The sequence below is a fragment of the Apis cerana genome, linkage group LG13 (genome assembly GCF_029169275.1).
Source record: "Apis cerana isolate GH-2021 linkage group LG13, AcerK_1.0, whole genome shotgun sequence".
NCBI lineage: Eukaryota > Metazoa > Arthropoda > Insecta > Hymenoptera > Apidae > Apis > Apis cerana.
This window is the reverse complement of record NC_083864.1, coordinates 2,829,039-2,846,063: the sequence shown is the minus strand read 5'-3', so window position 1 is coordinate 2,846,063 and position 17,025 is coordinate 2,829,039. Positions and strand designations below refer to the sequence as shown.

The window sequence follows — 17,025 nt, the reverse complement described above, 5'->3', positions numbered from 1 at the left end:
TCTCCGTTTGCCTGACAAACACCCGAGTGAGTTATATATCGCCGGTTCATACTCTCGAATAAATTCGCGATACCCGTTGCGCGCTCGTGCTCGCTCGCTCGAGAGAGAGAGAGAGAGAACGACCCGGGTTGATCGAAGTGGGGGGGAAAGACGGGCGAATTATCGTGCCGCGAAAACGCGAGAGGAAAAGGGTGGGGGATCGGGCGTAGCATTCTTACGAGAATTCCTTTACCGATTCTCCTTTTCCACTCGGGCGTTGATCGGGCCAACGAGAACGCAACGGCGTGTCCTCGTAGCGACGACACGGCGTGCCACTCGAAAACGAACTACCGCTGCAGAGGTTGGCATCGAACGTGCCGGCACGCTTAAGTGACTTTCGGTGTTTGGCCTTTTGCACGCGGCGAGAGAGTGTTTTGCCTTTGCGACAACGCTCTCGCTTTGCGGCTACGCTCGCGGACCAACCACCGCGCGGAGTGCGTTTGACCTCTCGCTTCCCCTCCCCCCTCACGCACACGACTTTTTATTCCCCTTTCCGACCTCCCTCGGGATACCTGCAGTGCAACCACGGCAGATAACTAAATCGCCGCCTCGCCGTGGAGACGCGTCCGGCGCGGTGATCGGGGTGAGTAGGTGAAGGGGCGAAAGTGGGTAAGCTCGGGGTGCGGAGAGAAAGTGGGGAAGCAGACGGATACGGTTTACGCTCGGCTCAGGTGGGGGACGACAGAGAATATCGTTGTTCGTAACCGGCTACGTATGCTCGAGTAAACTGAAGGCGGACAAGCGGCTCTCTCGAGCTTTTTCCCCTCTTTTCTTTTTCTTTCTTTTCCGAGGACTCGACGAAAACGCGTTTACGGTTTCATCGATAGGGAGATGAAAGGGAAGCTATCCTCCGATCGTTACTCGGCAAGAGTAATCGCTGTTGTAAAAGTTCGAGAGAGTAGAGATACGTCCGAGAGTTGCCGCTCGCGAGAGAGAAATTTGTCCGGACGTCTTCGAGGGAAGATTGGAAGAGTGGAAAGATCCCGCAGGAAAATAGCGATCGCGGAATACCCGAGCCAAAACTCGTAAACGCATACGCATGCATAACCGTGTTCGAGGGACGTGACGACCAAGTCGCGCACACTGACGCATCCGTGTGAGGCGTACGGACACGAGAAAAGTACGGTGGTATCGCGATACAGTAGCCGAGCTATTCGCAGCCATGCACGTACAATCTAGCTACTGTTTCGCAACGAGAAGGCCCCGAAGGGGAAGTAAGCAGTATCTCTCCAGTTTCCCTCGTGGCCTCTCGGTCCTTGGTCCTCTGTCTTTTGGTCCTTCTCTTTCTCCACACGATAAGTCTACTACTGCCGCTCCATCCGCGCTGTGAATCTCCACGAGTCTCCGCGGTAGAAGGGAAGATCGGAGTGGGGTTCTTCTCCGTCCGTCCGTCCATCCGTTCGTCCAGCCGTATCGTCTCGTCTAGTCTCGTCTCGTCTCGTCTCGTCTCGTCTCGTCTCGTCTCGTCTCGTCTCGACTCGACTCGTCTCGCGTGACGGCCTCGTCAGCCGTCAGCCAAGCTCCGTCCGGATCGATACGCTTGCCACCCTTACGACCCCAACTTCCTCCACCTTCTCCTGTGAAAAGCAATGCACCTACCATCCGCGCCCCTCACCATCGCCATCACCTACCCACCCTACTACTCTCTATCCCTCTGCTCGCGTCTCCTCCGCGAACCTTCCTTTTCCCCTGACCCCCGCGCCTCTTCCTCCTCTGCCACCTTCTCCTCCTCCTCCTTCTCCGGCTGCTGCCTCCTGCCAGCAAGCAGAGTCTAGTTGAGTCGAGTTGAGCCACCGGCCGGGTCAGAAGACGTCTGCTGCCCGGGCGAGCGACAGCTACCACCCTCTCCATTCAAACACCCACCTCCAACCACCCTCATTTTACCACTTCCCCCTCCTCCTCCACCCTCGACCGTCCAACCACCCACCCCTCGACCTACTCCACGACTCCATTCTACCGCGACGTGCCGCGAGATGGACAGCCTCGCCTCACCGTCGAATCCGCACTCCAAACTCGCTCACCCTCTCTGTATCGTTCACATAAACGCCACCCTTCCGCGTATTGGTCTTCCTCGTCAACCAACTACCGTCCCCTCGCTCCCCTCGCTACCACCATCGATGCCAACTCCTCCACCCCTTTCTTCGACTCCTCCATCTCCTCCTGCTCCTTCTCATCCTACTGGAACTGCTGCCGCTGCTGCTGCTGTTGCTACTACCGCTGCACCATATCCTACCCCGTATCTCGGCCTTCACTTTTCGCGACTATTCTCGAACGAACCGTCCGAGTGTGACGGGGACCTGTCACCGATTCGCCTGTCTCTCTTTATCTCTCTCGTCCGTTTCTTCCACGGACCACCAATAGATTTCGAAGAGAAAAAATCCGTTGGAAACGTTTCGAAAAATATCATCGTATTTCTTTTTTTTTTTCGTTTTAAGCTTCTCGTTTATTTATCGAAGGAGTAAGAGTCGCGATGATTATTACCCGTCCATTCCCTCCCCCTTGATTCGCGTCGGATACTCTGGCGAGGATCTTCCGTAATGAATCATTAGTAGTCGAGAGTCAATCGAAGATTAATTAATCGTTTGGATTCGAGAACCAATTAAAGTTTGCCCGACGACGAATCCGTCTGCCCGCTACCCGAGCACCGTAAAGATCCCGATTTGTTTTCACCCCGACTTCCATCCAACTTCGTCTCGAAACGTTTCCCAATCGCGTTCGACGGATCGCCACGAGATCCTCGAGACAAAAATTTAAAAAATTTCCCCCCGACACGTCGAGACGACATCGATCGCTCACCTTTAACGCGACAAATCTTCCACGCTGTCACGCGTCGCTTCCAAGTTTGATGACCCGTTGATTCTCGATCAACCCGGCGAGAAACGGAAAATACTGGAAAAGTACTGGGGAGAAGATAAAGGAAGGAGAGGGAGAGATCGAATATCGAGGCGTGGAATGGAACGAAAGAAGAAAAAGGGAAAGGAAAGAAGAGAATCAATCCGCTGAACATCGTTGCCGTTTAATTAAACGATTTGGAGCAACGATCGACGCGTCGTTGAGACCTCCCGTCAACCGTAATGGACCAAAGTTTCATAGTTCGCCGAGAGTTTACTCGGTCGTTCCGTTTGATTTTCCCACCGATTCGAGATCACTCGTCATCGTTCCAGACTAACCGTCTTTTGCAAAAGACGGGCATCCACGTCGAAGCCGTGGTTGAAACCGCGCTTTCGTTTTCGAGAAGGAACGAAAGGAACGAGGTATAGGTTGAACGAGAAACGAATCGTTTGCGCGCTATTCCTTCGAAGAGAAAGGGGGAGAGAGGAAGGGAGAGCCATGCCCAGTTTTTTTCTTCCACCAACGTGACATACGGTGAAAATTATTGCCGTCCTCCGTGCTGCCCCTCTGTCCGCTCCCCCCCTCCTCCCTACCCGCCTCGCCGTCTCACTCCCCCGCCTTCTTGCGGGTCGGACGAGTCGGAGGCGATCCCTGCCTCCCACGATACGGCACTGACGCCATCGTAGATGGGTGCCAGCTATCTAAGGGGTGATTTCTAATTTATGAGACTGGGGCGATGTGATGAACAGACGTCATAAAGCATGTCGCGCCCCGCGTCTGCAGCCTGCCACTCCTCCTCCTCCGCCTCTACCTATGCCTCTGCCTTCTGCCTCCACTCCTCTTACTTCGCCCCCGTTCCCAACCCGGTTACGCCACCCCACCCGACCCCCGTTACCCGTCCACCCGTCCAACCGTCCACCCCCCTGTTATCGCTGCCTCCAACCTCACCCAACCTCTTCCACCTTCCGACGAACCCTACTTCCAACGCCTCACACCACCGCCCCGTGATTTGTGGCCTCTCGAATTCTCTTCGCGGGCTCCTCTCCTTCCCGAAACTTTCCCTCCCTTCTTCCTCTTTCTCCCTCTCCGCATCTCTCGCTTCACCCACGGCTCTATTATCTTTCCCTCTTCGTCCATCCGTCTATCTATCTATCTATCTGTCTGTCTGTCTGTCTATCTATCTCTCTATTCGGAGGATCGCCAGGGTCGCCCATTCGCCACACGGGCTCGTTGAATTCTTCATAAGGATAGGCAACGCGAGTGTTCTTGGAAACGATTCCATCATTCCTCTCGGTACACGATTATTAATCAGCTGCGTCTCTCCACTGTTCTAAACGTTTAAACGTTTCGCGCCTTTCCCACCCCCTCTCCTTCCATGGTCGAGGAAAACGAATTATACGAATTTCTATCGAACCCGATCGAATGTACGCTGTATCCTCGTCGCACGAAACGGATAAATAAACGCTGGATGACGATTGTTGAACGGATTTTCGGGCGGAATATATTTCCGCGAAGGGATACGGGGCGGGAAAATTATACGGGGATGAGATAAGAGATAGGTAGATTCGCTTTTGAGCCGAGTTCCGATCTTGAAACTTTGCGGACTTAATTATGGATCGTAATATTCGGACGGCTCTCCCCGATTTCGAGCGGTTAATGCGATCGAACCGATCGGTTTATATCGGCTCCGGATACCTACCCAGCTCGGATCGAGCCAGGTATAGGAGGCTGCGAGGGGAAGAAGGTTGGCGGAGAGGAGATCGACGGTTGGAAACGTTAGCGACGCGGCTCGACGGAGAGAACCTTTGTGAAAAATCGTGTTATAACCCTAATTTAATTTTATGGCCGGCATTACGGCGGATTGTGTTGTATATCGGGGGCCTGGGCATAATGGCCGTATATGGCCGCGTATAATAATGGACAGGCCGTGGGACGGGGGAGGGAAAAGAGGAAGGAAAGACGGAAGAAGGAAGGGGGGGGAGAGAAGGTAGGAAGGGCGGCTAATAATCAGTTGTAACGCGAGCTGTCGTAAACCGCAAAACAACTAGAATCGAGCGGAGAGGGAAAAAATGGAGAGAGGAAGCGCGGAGGAGTGGGCGAGGCGGGGAGCGAGGCGGCGAGGGTGTGTGTTTATATGTAAAAGGGGTGGAAGTATCATTATCCCCGCGTCGAAATGCCCTTTCGTCGCTCGATTCCTCGATTCCTCCCGTCCAACAGGGCCGTTTGGCGCCACCGGATCCTCCAATCGGATCCGCAACTTTCGCTTTTTGCGTCGAGGATGCCGATCAAGAGAATTGTTCCTAGAGAATGATTCTCGGGTTCGTCGTGAAGCAAAGTATTCGTATGCGAAGCATAACGATTTTAATCGGAAAATTGAATATTGTTTTGCATTCGTAACCCAAAGTTTGGAAGAAAAGAGACTTATATAGAATAGGATAAAATGATTAATCGTATACTTTATGCGCGTTATTAATAAATAATGGAAATAACGGAGAATAATACGATATCCAGTTTAGCGATGACTAACGAAATTACCGTAGATCGATTGGAATGAAAAATTTAAAGCGTATCAGCTTCGAATAAATTTCAACCCTCCCCTCTCAACACGAGAATTATATTAATCGAGAAACGGAAACGGGCAGATAGAAATTTCGGGAGGAGTTTTGCGATTTTCCGATTCCTCGAAAATACACCCGTATTTTTCGTAACGATCGAAAAACGGGCAGTGGTCCAAAAGGCGCGAGAGAAGGAACAGAAATCATGGTACAAAATTACTATAATACATCGGGTGTATCGAGGCCGGGACAAGAGCCGCGTATTCCGTTATTATTATTGATCGGTGGGGAGCGATATTAAAGTGGCCAGAGGGGATTCTCTATATTTACGCTGGTTCTTCCGAAAACCGTGAAATTACTGATAATCACCGTGAGCGGGAAGTAACGCGGCTAGACTCACCCTTAACAATAACCGCGACGCTATAATCACCGATCCTTGCTCCTCCTTCCTCTTTCATGCCCCTCCGTTCCCTTCCTTCTCCTTCTTTTCTTCCATCGAACGTAGCCGAGTTCGTTTTCCCCGCGCGCAATAACTATCCTCGAATTTCGGATACCCGAAACGACCGTCGTTTCTGATCGATTAATACCCCTTGCTTCGCTTCTTCTCCTCGAAGAAAGAGCGAGCGATGGATTAAAAAAGGAGTGGAGAGAAAAAGTCGAAAATACGACAAAACGGCTTACCTACGTTGCACGTTCCCCCGTTCCTATGCGTATATTCGAGAGGGAAGGAAGAAGAAGAAGAAGAAGGAGCCAGAGCGGGGTCAGCCATCGTGCGGGTAGGCAGCAGTTCGACTCGGGCTGCCGGCCGCCGTAAAAACGTCAATTAAAGTGTTTTATTTGATCCTTCGTTAGAACGTTGAAATGGAATTTTGATTTATGACCGGTGCTGTTCTCGTGATGTGCGTGTGCGAGGGCACAAGTGCGCCCGCGCGCGTACGCGTAAATAAAATAAATAGGAGGCTATAATTAGGTCGGTCGGTACGGTCTACCGCTCGGTCGATCACCATATACGACCGGTTCCACTCAACGTGGATACCTACTACCTCGAGCGTACGAATTCTTCGTACCCTCCAACGTTTCTCACATGGTCCGTGGAAAATAATACGACCATCTTCGTGATCGTTTCTGAGAGGTTGTTGGTCGTAAACGCTTTCCACCGGTCGGTAACGAAATCGGTAATGGATGAAATTAGTCGGTTCGAGGATCTCTTTATCGGAACTTTATTTAATAGCGTGGTTATCGCGGAACAGAGAGAGAGGGAGAGAGAGAGAGGGAGGGAGAGAGGGAGAAAGAGGGAGAAAGAGAAAGAGAGAAAAAAAGCGAGAACTTCAACGACAGGCTCCAGCGAGATGCCCACGCGCTCGTCGATGTCCTCCCGAAGCGATTTATTATCGAGAACCGGTGTACGTTCGGGAGCGTCGAGGCCGAGGAAATAACACGTGCGATCAGAGCGTGCGCTGGAGCGAGCGAATGACCGAGTTAAGTGAAGAAGAGTCGTACCAGCCGTCCCGCCAGCCGGCCGTCCAAATGTTATTGTTTATTGTGGCCCAACGACAGCTTGATTTATCATGCGAGCCGGCCATAGCCATGCGTGAAATAGTGGCATAATCCCGTTGATTTGTGGCTACCATTGTTCGCGCTACCACTCTGCTGAAAGTATTTTTCTTTTTTTTTTTTTTTTTTGTTTTTTTTTTTTTTGTTCCTTTTTTTTTTTTCTTCTTTTTTCGTTTACACTCGATTATTGTCTTTCGCGCTCGATTCGACTTCTCGCGTTTCCCGAACACGAACGACTCGCGATGCTCGTCGAGGCACGCCTTTTCGCTCCTTCCAAAACTCCTCCTTTCTCGCAATCGTGACGGCTTTTCATCCGAGGATATACGCAACCCACCGTATCCCACTATGCGTTCTTTGATCTCTCCTTGGCTCGCGGCTATCGATAAATTGCCAAGATGACGCGATAACGACAGGGCGACGCCGGGTTGGATGCGAGCACGTAATTTGTCGAGGATAACTATAGTCCTTAGGACGAGGATGTCGGTTTTCTGGCCGGTAATGCAACGTTGCGCGAGAAAATCGAACTACTCGCTCGATTTTACGACAGTTATTTCGTAATTATAACGTTTATTTACGCGAGATCTCTACTACGTCCACGATATTTAGATCCTACTTCGTCGACGAGAAGATGGCGACTGAGGAAAGTATTATTCCCCCTCCTCGCTCTGTTTGCCGATACAGTTATATTTACAATCGAGTTGTCTGAAAGGCGAACGGAGAAACACAAACAATGATTTGTCGAATGTCAATTATTGTAAATGTATCCTTATTTATAAGAATCCTATTATATCGTCGATGTTAACAATGCTTGCCCACGATCCTTATAAGAAAAAAATCTCCCTCTCTATCGCGTTCATACGCTTTCGTCTCTTCTACGTTAGTAGTATTATCGCGTAAGAACGCCTAATTGTATGATCATTATACCGTACCGTTTCTGTTCCGGAGAAGTAACCGTGGTACGAAAATTTCTGGGGAAAAAATACGAGAATAGTGGTCCGATGGTAGATGCTGTCAAGGGTCGAGTGACAAACAACTGGCGAGACTTTGAACTCGGTAAGTGGCTTGTTCTCTCGTGGGTAAGTAGCCGGTCGGTCATCGATAAGCCGACCTACTGTGCTTCTTACGCGGTCGCGTATTACGGCGCGAAACGACGGGCGGTCCCTTCCGTTTGACGAGAGCCATTCATCCTCATCCACCTACGTTGATACCCACACGTTTCAACCTTGTAACGCGCACGCAGCCACGCGTGTTCCTCCATTGTGCGTCCATCTATCACGTGTCACAAGTAACGCGGCTTCGCTGCCTCGATCGGGGTCGATGCTAGACCCGCTTTATAGCTTCGAAACGATTCGCCCCCTCTCCCTTCCCCTCCCACACTGCACACGCTGCTAATACTTGGACGTTATTGCGTTTTCCATTCGCACTTTCCGCGACACGTAACGACACGAATAATCGATCGAACGTCCGCGTTCGACGAGCGGCGTCCGTTCAAGGGACACGCGTCTCCCCTACGTGTGCGTGCGTGCGTGCGATTCGAAAACATCTCTGCGGTGGAAGGGCCTCTAGCGGCTCGAAACACAGGCCCTTTGGCGATGACCTGCCAACGGTTCGCGCATTAGCTCGACAGATAGCGCTGCCTAATCGGGCCTCATAAATTACCAAATTAATATCCCGCGTTGCCGACGCCGGGCTATCCGTCAGGTGTCAGCCGCGGTGCAGATAGCAGCCTCCACCTCCTCCGCTGCTCCCGCAGTTTCCCTCCGCTATTCTCTCCACCGCTCATCTTCTCTCGCTAACCGCACCGATGACAAAGACGAGGGCGACAATCGACGATGCGCTGTTTTTCACTTCGATTCCTATCGCCTCTACGCGTTTCGTTCCGTTTCGTTTGGAAGGAAGAGATGTGCAACGGTTCGAGTTCGTTGGAAACGTAACAAAGGATACGCTCGGTTCGATCTTCCTTCCTTCTTACCCTCCTCTTCCCTCTTCCACTTTGCGCCTCTCTTTCGCTTCGTAGACGCTCTTTCCGTCAGGCTGTCCGTTCCGTTTAACACGGCCACGCGCGACGCGTAAACGCATAAAGGGAAGCAGAGGCGAAAGGTGTTTTGCTCGCAAGAGGGGGTGGGTGTGCCACCACGCAGTGGCGTGGAACGTAAGCGCGAGCACGTTGGTCTCTGGCGAGAAGATATTCGGATAAACGGGGAAGCAGAAGCGAGGCGAGAGAGACACGGAGGAGGAGAAGGAGTAGGAGGAGGAGGAGGAGGTCGGGTGGGAGCGTCGACGAAAGAAGGGGCAAGAACCGCTTACGAATTACGCGACGAGCAGCAGCCAGCTACACAAACCGGCTTCGAGAGCTACCTTTATGCGACACGGCTGCCAATTAGCGGGCTGACATCGACCTGACTGACCACCGTGCACTGCCAACCAGTCGTTTCTTCGCTTCGCGTCCTCCTCCTTGCTCCTTCCTCCTCTTATCCGTCTCATCGTCATCGATCTGTCCCCGGCTTCTAGTCACACGGACCCAGGTTTCTCTCGCTTCGATCCAATCCCAGTTTTCCTACCCTTTTTCCTCCTTCGTTCTCGACGCCTTCGCCCGTGAGAGCGTCGATCATCGAGGCGAACAGAGACGAACGATTCCACGGCCACGCGTGGGACGTTCGTGGGATTCGCTCGACGATCGAATCTTGGACGAGTTTTTCGGCGCATCGGTGTTGGTAATTAATCGGCCGTTATTCGTGCAATTTATAATATAAGCAGCGGTGTCCTCGTACGAAGACACGAGAGAGAGGATACTTGGGTGGACGTGACGCTTGAAATCGTGGATCGATGCCGTTTCCTCGTTCGAATCGGTCCACCTATTATATACGATCGGCGGTGGGGAAGGCGAGCGAGCAAGGCAATAATTATTACGTATATGTCGACCGGTATTATTCGGCCGGCCTTTTAAAATGTCAATAAAAAACTCGTACGAAGCCCGCTATCTTTGTCGTTTCCTCTTTTACGCCACCCTCCTCCTCCCCCTCCTCCCTCCTCGCCGCTGTCTGCCCACAACCCTCGAGCGTCGCTTTCTTCTTACCCTTTTTTTTAATGCCGATGCAGCTGCACTCTTTTCAGAGGAGGAGGCCCCCGTCACGTTGCATTACGGAATGATATTTGCTAATTGGGCACGAAGATAAAACGACAACGGCGTGGCAACTAATAACGGCGTCCCTGCATCCTACACCTCCCCCCTCCTCCACCTCCCTTCGTGTAGCATCATCTCCGCGTAGTTTCTCTTCCGTCGACTCGGTCCCCGTGGGGAACGGATAATCATACGTTGAACCGCGTCTAGCAAAACTAGCCGCAACACTTTGGGACGAACCGTGCGTCGTATCACCCCTCCTTATATATCTGCTCGTTTTATCGGTTCGCCAACTCTCGACACACTCTCCCTTTCTCACTCTTACTCTGTTTCTCCTGTTTCCGTTCCGCCAACGGTTGGAGCGCGAGGAACAAGTTTCGTCCCGTACCTTTCCAATTTCCACCCGATTATCCATCTCGAAAGGCGCGGCAAAGAGTAACGTACCAGGTATATATATATATATATATATATATATATATATATATATATATATATATATTCTCGGCCGAGACACGTTCGACTCGGGAATTCCAAGTTGTCGTTTTGTCGGTCGGTGGTGAGGCGACTCGTGTAGGTACGGCCCTGAAGCGGTAATAAAAATGAGGGGAGCAGGAACGTGTGGCTCGATCTGACGGCTGATGGAGACGTCTTCGTTCCAGACAGACGCTTCGGACGTTCGCGACGTTTGATCGACGGTTCCTCTCCTCCTTTCGCATACGTTGCTCCCGATCGCTCCCTCTTTCGTTCTCTCCTTCTCTCTCTCGCTCTTCTCGTCCTGTCTCGTCTCGTCTCCGTCCCCGTCCCTTCCTTCACTCGTCTCTTCTCGGTTCTCGCGCTTCTCGCGTCATCTCGCGTCCCTCTTTCTTCCTTCTCCGTCCTCTCTTACCTCCTTCTTCCTTCCTCCACCTCCGGACTCGATTCTCCAGTCACTCACAGTCAGTCAGTCCTGCGCTCAGAGAAGGCACTTCGCGCCCCGCCGTTCATCGTTCGTGTTTTTGCCGGGCCGCCTATAAATAGGCTAGCCGCGCGGTGCCCCCGTCCCCGCTCCGTGCCGGCCGCGCTTTCTCGCGCGTCACGAGCTCTCGTCATCGCGTTCAAGGTCGACCAACCAAACGAAACCCAACCGAAAATTCGTCCTTTGTCTTTCTTCCTCTCCCCTCCCCTTTTTTTTGTCGCTCGAGATCGAGCCACGAGCGGATCGTTCGATTTTCCGCCAATCCAACTCCGTCTAACCACCACTACCACCACCACCACCACCACTACTGCTGCCGCGTCTAACTGGTATTCCGGTAAACATTGGACGTTCGTTCTCATAACGGCAGTTCCGAAACGCGAAGTTACGAATAGAAGTTGCGCGCGATGCGAGGCGGTTGCGAGATGAAAAGGGGGGTTGCGCGGGTTGGCGCGCGTTATGGGCAAAGATACGGTCGGCCCCGAAGGAAAGTCGTTGGCGGGCGGGCGGGGGGAGTTGGCGGTGGTGGTGAAAGGCCAGGGCGAAGCAGCGGGCGCGGTACACACCGGGTGCTGCACAACTTGATAATAATAAACTGAAAAAGGAGCAAAGGGCGTTATTTTAAAAGGGAAATGCAGCGCCGCATTTTTATGTCTTCGCCAGAACTTTTCATCTCTCGCGTGCGCGCCACCGGTGAAATGGGTCGCTCGGGGGGAAGGCAGGGGGGGAAGCGCCAAGGGAATCGCGGCTATCCGTGGAGCAGGGGCAACCTGGAGCCGCCAGGGGTTGAAGCGTTACGCGGACGACCCGAGAAGAGACACCCTCCCGAGCGGCGTAGAGGGATAGGTGAAACGAGGGCGAGGCGAGCAGCCAAGGGGGGCGAGAGGGGTGTTTTGGCCGGGGGTAGGGAGGCTAAAACGCGGAATGAAACGGCAGACTGCCGCTGATGAAATTCATAATTTAGATCCAATGCGCTCTCTGTACCTCGTTTAGAATACACTGCTATTTATAGTCGAAATTTTCCTTCGGTAGGAAAGGAGCCGCCGCCCCCTCCCCCTTCCCCCTTCTCCCGAGGAACGTAAAACCGTCTCCTTCGCATCTATCCCCTCCCTCTTCCCGTGCCAACCCCTAGCTCGCGCCCCTTCGTCCATTCGTTACCGCGATTACGGAATATTCTTACGATACTCTCTCGGTCGGAGGGCAACCGACTTTTGCCAGCCGATTCGTTCCCTCTCCTTCTCCGAGTTCGAGAACGAATCTCCGACGATCGCGTTCGTTAGAGCGAGTATGGATATTCTTTGCCAGTCGAACCTTTCGTTTCTTCGATTCTACGCAGTTTCTTCGTATTTCGATCTTCCTTCTCGAGAGAAATTCGAATTGTATTTTTTCCTTAATTCTTACGGATCATTACGGATCAAATTCTTCTACTGCGATACTATTGTGGATTCGTTCGTTTAAAGTGGATCTCAACCGGGCGCGTATCTCGAATATGATTTATCCATTGGAACTTTTCTTTTTTTTTTTAACGTCATCGGTTCTTTCTCGAAGGAAGAGATAACGAGGGATAATCGGGGACTCTTTTCTTCTCGATAGATACCGCGCTCTCTCGCGAATTTCGATCCATTCGTTTCCCGGAATTTTTCTATACCGCCAATTTTCCTCCTCGAGAGGAATTAAGAAGCGTTCGACTTATCGGTCGGAATTATCTCGACGAAATGATCGTAGATGTGGGCCGTCGATCTTATCTCGGCCGAAATTTGAATTGCGATTCAAAATTGTGGAAACGTACGAGATTTGATCGATAAATTGTTCCAACATTCTTAATTTCTATCTTACAACGACAATGTTCTTTTCCTGAAATTAATGATCCAATTGTATCTCTTTATGGATAATTGAATAAAAAATGAACCGCACAGCGTTCTTTCAGCTATCAGCTGAAAGTACGTAATAGTACATATTTTAAGGTGTGGAAAAATACTTAAAAATTTCTTTATTATTATTATTTTCTTTTTTTCTTAAGTTGAATTCAGCAAAATTTACAAGACAGGAATTTACGATGAATTTTACTTTACGTAGTAAAGGTATATATAAACATTTCTTGCCTATTCGAAAGTTGAAACAATAAACGTGCCGGGAAAAAAATTAGTCGTAAAATGGGCGAAAAAATGCAACGAGATCCGAAATGATTGTGCGCACAACACATGTTTCAATGTTGGATGCGTGTGCAAAAGGATTAATTCCTTTTCACCTTTCGTAATAGCTTCTCGAATAAATTCTCCTAAGAAACGAGCGGCATAGAACAGGAAATCCCCATGACGCATACGCTTGCTCGAATACGCTTGCTGATTAATTACAATATATCTCACGAAATATGCTTACCAATTTCTACGATCCGAAAAATATATGTTCCTTCTTTCGTCAATGAATAATGCATTTTTTCGTTTCGACGATTTCGAATCATCGCCTATCTCTCTCCAATGAATCGTCCAAGACGATCAACCCATTCATTCCCGAAATATCTGTTCCCGCGCGCGAGGAACCCGATCAACTCTTGCCAAAGAGAGAGAAAAAAAAAAAAGAGTCATCGCGAGATGTCGTTTCCTCGAGTCAATTTTTGGAACTCATTGACTCATCGTCCAATACAGAATCTTCTTCAAGACTCTCCCAGACAAGGGTCAATCGAGTGAATTTTACTCTTTCGCAGCATTTCCCTCCCGCAGTTTACACACTCTCCTTTTTTTCCCTCGGAAGCAACCGATTCTAACCGATCCACGTTTCCATCATTACTTTCCCTCACGCTTTCTTATCATTGTCTTGTTTCTTCGCGAGATCGAATCGTCGCCAATTTCCTCCCAACTCCGCCAACTTCTCATTTACCCGACTGGGAATCGATCGTTTTGCCGGAACGGTTTCCATCCCCCGTCCATTTTCGTTTCATTTCGATTAATCGATCTTTCTCTCAGAATCTTCGTCTCCCCCGTGAGGTGTCGTTCCCCAGGGAGGGAAGCAGGAGGGGGAAGGAGAGGGCTTTGGGCACGCATCGACAAACGATCGACCCTTTTTCGCTTCCTGTCGCGTTTTACCCGGTAGTTACACGCTCCCTAACAGGGAGCGTGATATTATACGGAGAGATCCGCGTCCACTCGAATTTTAGCGGGCTTTAACGGTGCGCGATCACGAAAAGGTTAACGAGGCGGCCTCCCTCGTCGGCCGAACGCCATTTCGATATCGAAGCGCGCCACCTTTCGCTTTCCAAAGTTTCTCGATCTCCTTCGGGACTGTTTTGGTCGAAGCGTCTCTCTTTCTCCAAGGTGGGCCGCTCGTTTTTCGTGAGGAGAGGGCGATCGATATCGCGTGCTGTATCGCGGCTCGATTCGCGTTCCACCTACAGGAGGGAGGCGAGAGAAGAAACCGAGAGAGGCATCGTAAATTGACCGTAATTGCGTTCAATGTTACGCGCGCACGAACGGATCAAAGTCAATTGCTCGAAGTGACGGAGTCGCGAGGACGACGACGAAACCAATTGCTTTCTGCCTTCTGGTGGAGCAGCCGAGCCCGCGAGCCGTTATTCGCGAAAACCTACGGAGGAATGTTTCTTTCCTCGCTCGACGGGGATTCGAGACGATTCCGTGAGAATGATGACGATTGGGAGAAAAATAATGATAGTAAAAGGGAAGGGGATTGGATTTTGAAAGACGCACCCTTACAGGAGTAAAAATGATGAAAAATGAGAGGAAAGTGTTCGAATTCGAGAAGTGGGCTTCTTATTTCCGTCGTTCCGACGATACTTGCGAATAAGAATAAGGCTAGAAATGAGAGAAAAGGGGAGGAAACTAGAAAGTGTCCAGTTATCGAACAATTATGGCAATCTTTGTATCGAATAAAAACAAAAATGAAGAAAATGTGAGAGAAAAGAAGGAATTCGGAAAGAGGACTTTTTATTTATCGTTTCGACGATCCTTATAAGTAGAAAACGAAAAATGAAGAAAAGAGGAGGACTCTTCCTTTCCGACGATTCTTGTAAATAGAAATAAAAATGAAAAATGAAAAAAAGGAGAGAAAATGTCCAAGTTCGGACAGTCGAACAACTACAGCGATGATCCTTCTATCGAATAGAGATAAAAATGGAAAAAAAAACGCGAAAAAGGGAAGGAATTGAAGAAGGTGCCCAAATTCGAAGAGAATTCTTATTTATCGTTTCAATCTTTATAAATAGAAATAAAAAAAAAAATGAAAAAAAGAGGAACAACTGGAAGATATTCAGATTCGGTCAAAAAAATTATAGAACAATTATACTAATCCTTATATCGAATAAAGATAGAAATGAAGAAGGTGTCCGAATTCGAGGAGGATGAGGATTTCTTATTTGTCGTTTCAATCTTTATAAATAGAAAAAAAAAAAAAAAATAAGGAAAAAAGAAAACGAGAAAAAGAGGAGAGAAACTAGGAAGCGTGCAGGTTCGGGAAAAGAGGAGTTGTCGGGCGAGCGGTGTGCGATTGGTCGCGTCGCATTCGTGAATTTCGTTGATAAAACAAGGCGCGTTTTAACGGCGCGACGCGAAGCACCGGGCGCGCGCCCTCGCGAGCGCGCTCCACGATGAATGACGAGGAGGACAAAGACGGGCGCGTGCGAACAATAAACGTTAAGCTCGAATGGGTCGGTGTACAAAGCCGCGGCTCGTAGAAGAAAATCTAGGATATATATGGGAAGAGGGAAAGGGACAATCCTGACAGGGAGACGACGCGTCGATCAAGCGGGCCGCAGAATCGGCATTCAAAAGCTTCCTTTTTCTCCGACAGGCCGCGCGCCGATCGTTAGGAAGTCGAGTGTCAAACTGTCCGGCTTGTCACCGCGCGAGCCGCCACCATCGCGCCGTTTACACGCTTCGAAGAGGGAATACGAGAGATCCGCGTTGTCTCCGAAAGATGGGACCCCACGGTTCATCGGCGATAGCCGCGGTCGAGAAAACCAAACTTTCTTCTCCTCTTGCTTTTAATCTCCTTCTCGCACAGGATGAATTTGCACTCGAGAACCGATATGCTTTAACGTTGTGGATAGACCTACTTATATGGATAATTTTTTATTACTACTATTTGTCACTCGAGTTAACCATTAACCGAGATTCAATGTATATGTATATGTATATAAGTGAGATTAAAGTTAATTATTCGAACTAACGAAATATCATCGATATTCAATTTTTATAAAATTCTTATTTCCTTCTTATCATACTCGTCTAATAAACTCGAATTCGTGAATTCGTCGAAGCTCAGTTTTCTTAGCGTAAGTAAACGTGATCGTAACTCAAAGTGTATCCAACGACGTTAACGCCATTCACGAGTCTCTTTGTTGAAACGATCGAGGAAAGGAAATCGCCTAAAGAAAAAAAAAGATAACTCACGCCTCTTACTTACACTCGTAACGTTCGATTTGGATCCGAAATAACACCGTGAACGTGTAGAAGAACCGTGTAGGGGAATCTTAACGCAATTTAACGATCGTCCATTCTCCTTCTCGAACGATCCATCGATCTCACAACGGAGACACCGTTGTAGCCCCCCTCCCCCTCCTTCCCCTTCCTCTTTCCACCGTTCACGACCGTTCAGCTTCGAAAACACTCGCGATTAACTATTTGACGGTAACGATATCCTCCTGGTTTCGACGGAAGGAGGGAAGAGGCAACAGCCTCTCTTCATCGCCCTTCATTCCTTCTCCCTGGATACCTCATTCGATCGATCGAGTCTCGCGCGTTTCGAATCGGTCTGGGACGCGAAATATCCTTCTAATTATCGTTGTGCTCGACCCTGGAGACCGGTCGGTCGGTCGGTCGGTCGGTCGGTGCGTCGCAGCCCAGAGGAGAAAAGAGAAAAAGTCGGCAGGTTTACCCACGATAAATCTCGCGGTACTCAGGTATAAAGAGGGCTGTGCTTTCGGTCGACGATAACGTTTCTCTCTCTCTCCCCGCTTCTTC

The 17,025-nt window shown here is 50.0% G+C and overlaps 2 protein-coding genes across 11 annotated transcripts in view; one reads left to right on the top strand and one right to left on the bottom strand.

Moving 5' to 3' along the window:
- The window catches only part of LOC107997153 (zinc finger protein 37), a 202,813-nt gene that overhangs the window by 33,088 nt on the left and 152,700 nt on the right, over positions 1–17,025 (bottom strand). The gene's annotated exons all lie outside the window — the stretch shown is intronic.
- Positions 1–17,025, top strand: part of LOC114578124 (protein tiptop) — a 64,978-nt gene that overhangs the window by 6,619 nt on the left and 41,334 nt on the right. The window contains exon 1 of one of the 9 annotated variants that reach the window (XM_062083524.1): positions 7,095–8,033. The exons of 7 other annotated variants lie outside the window; for them this stretch is intronic. In XM_062083524.1, coding sequence (XP_061939508.1) covers positions 7,892–8,033 — 142 coding nt within the window. In that variant the 5' untranslated portion in view covers positions 7,095–7,891. Of the gene's footprint in view, positions 1–7,094; positions 8,034–17,025 lie in introns of those variants that run through there. One more of the 9 variants, XM_062083533.1, reaches the window with a different exon arrangement.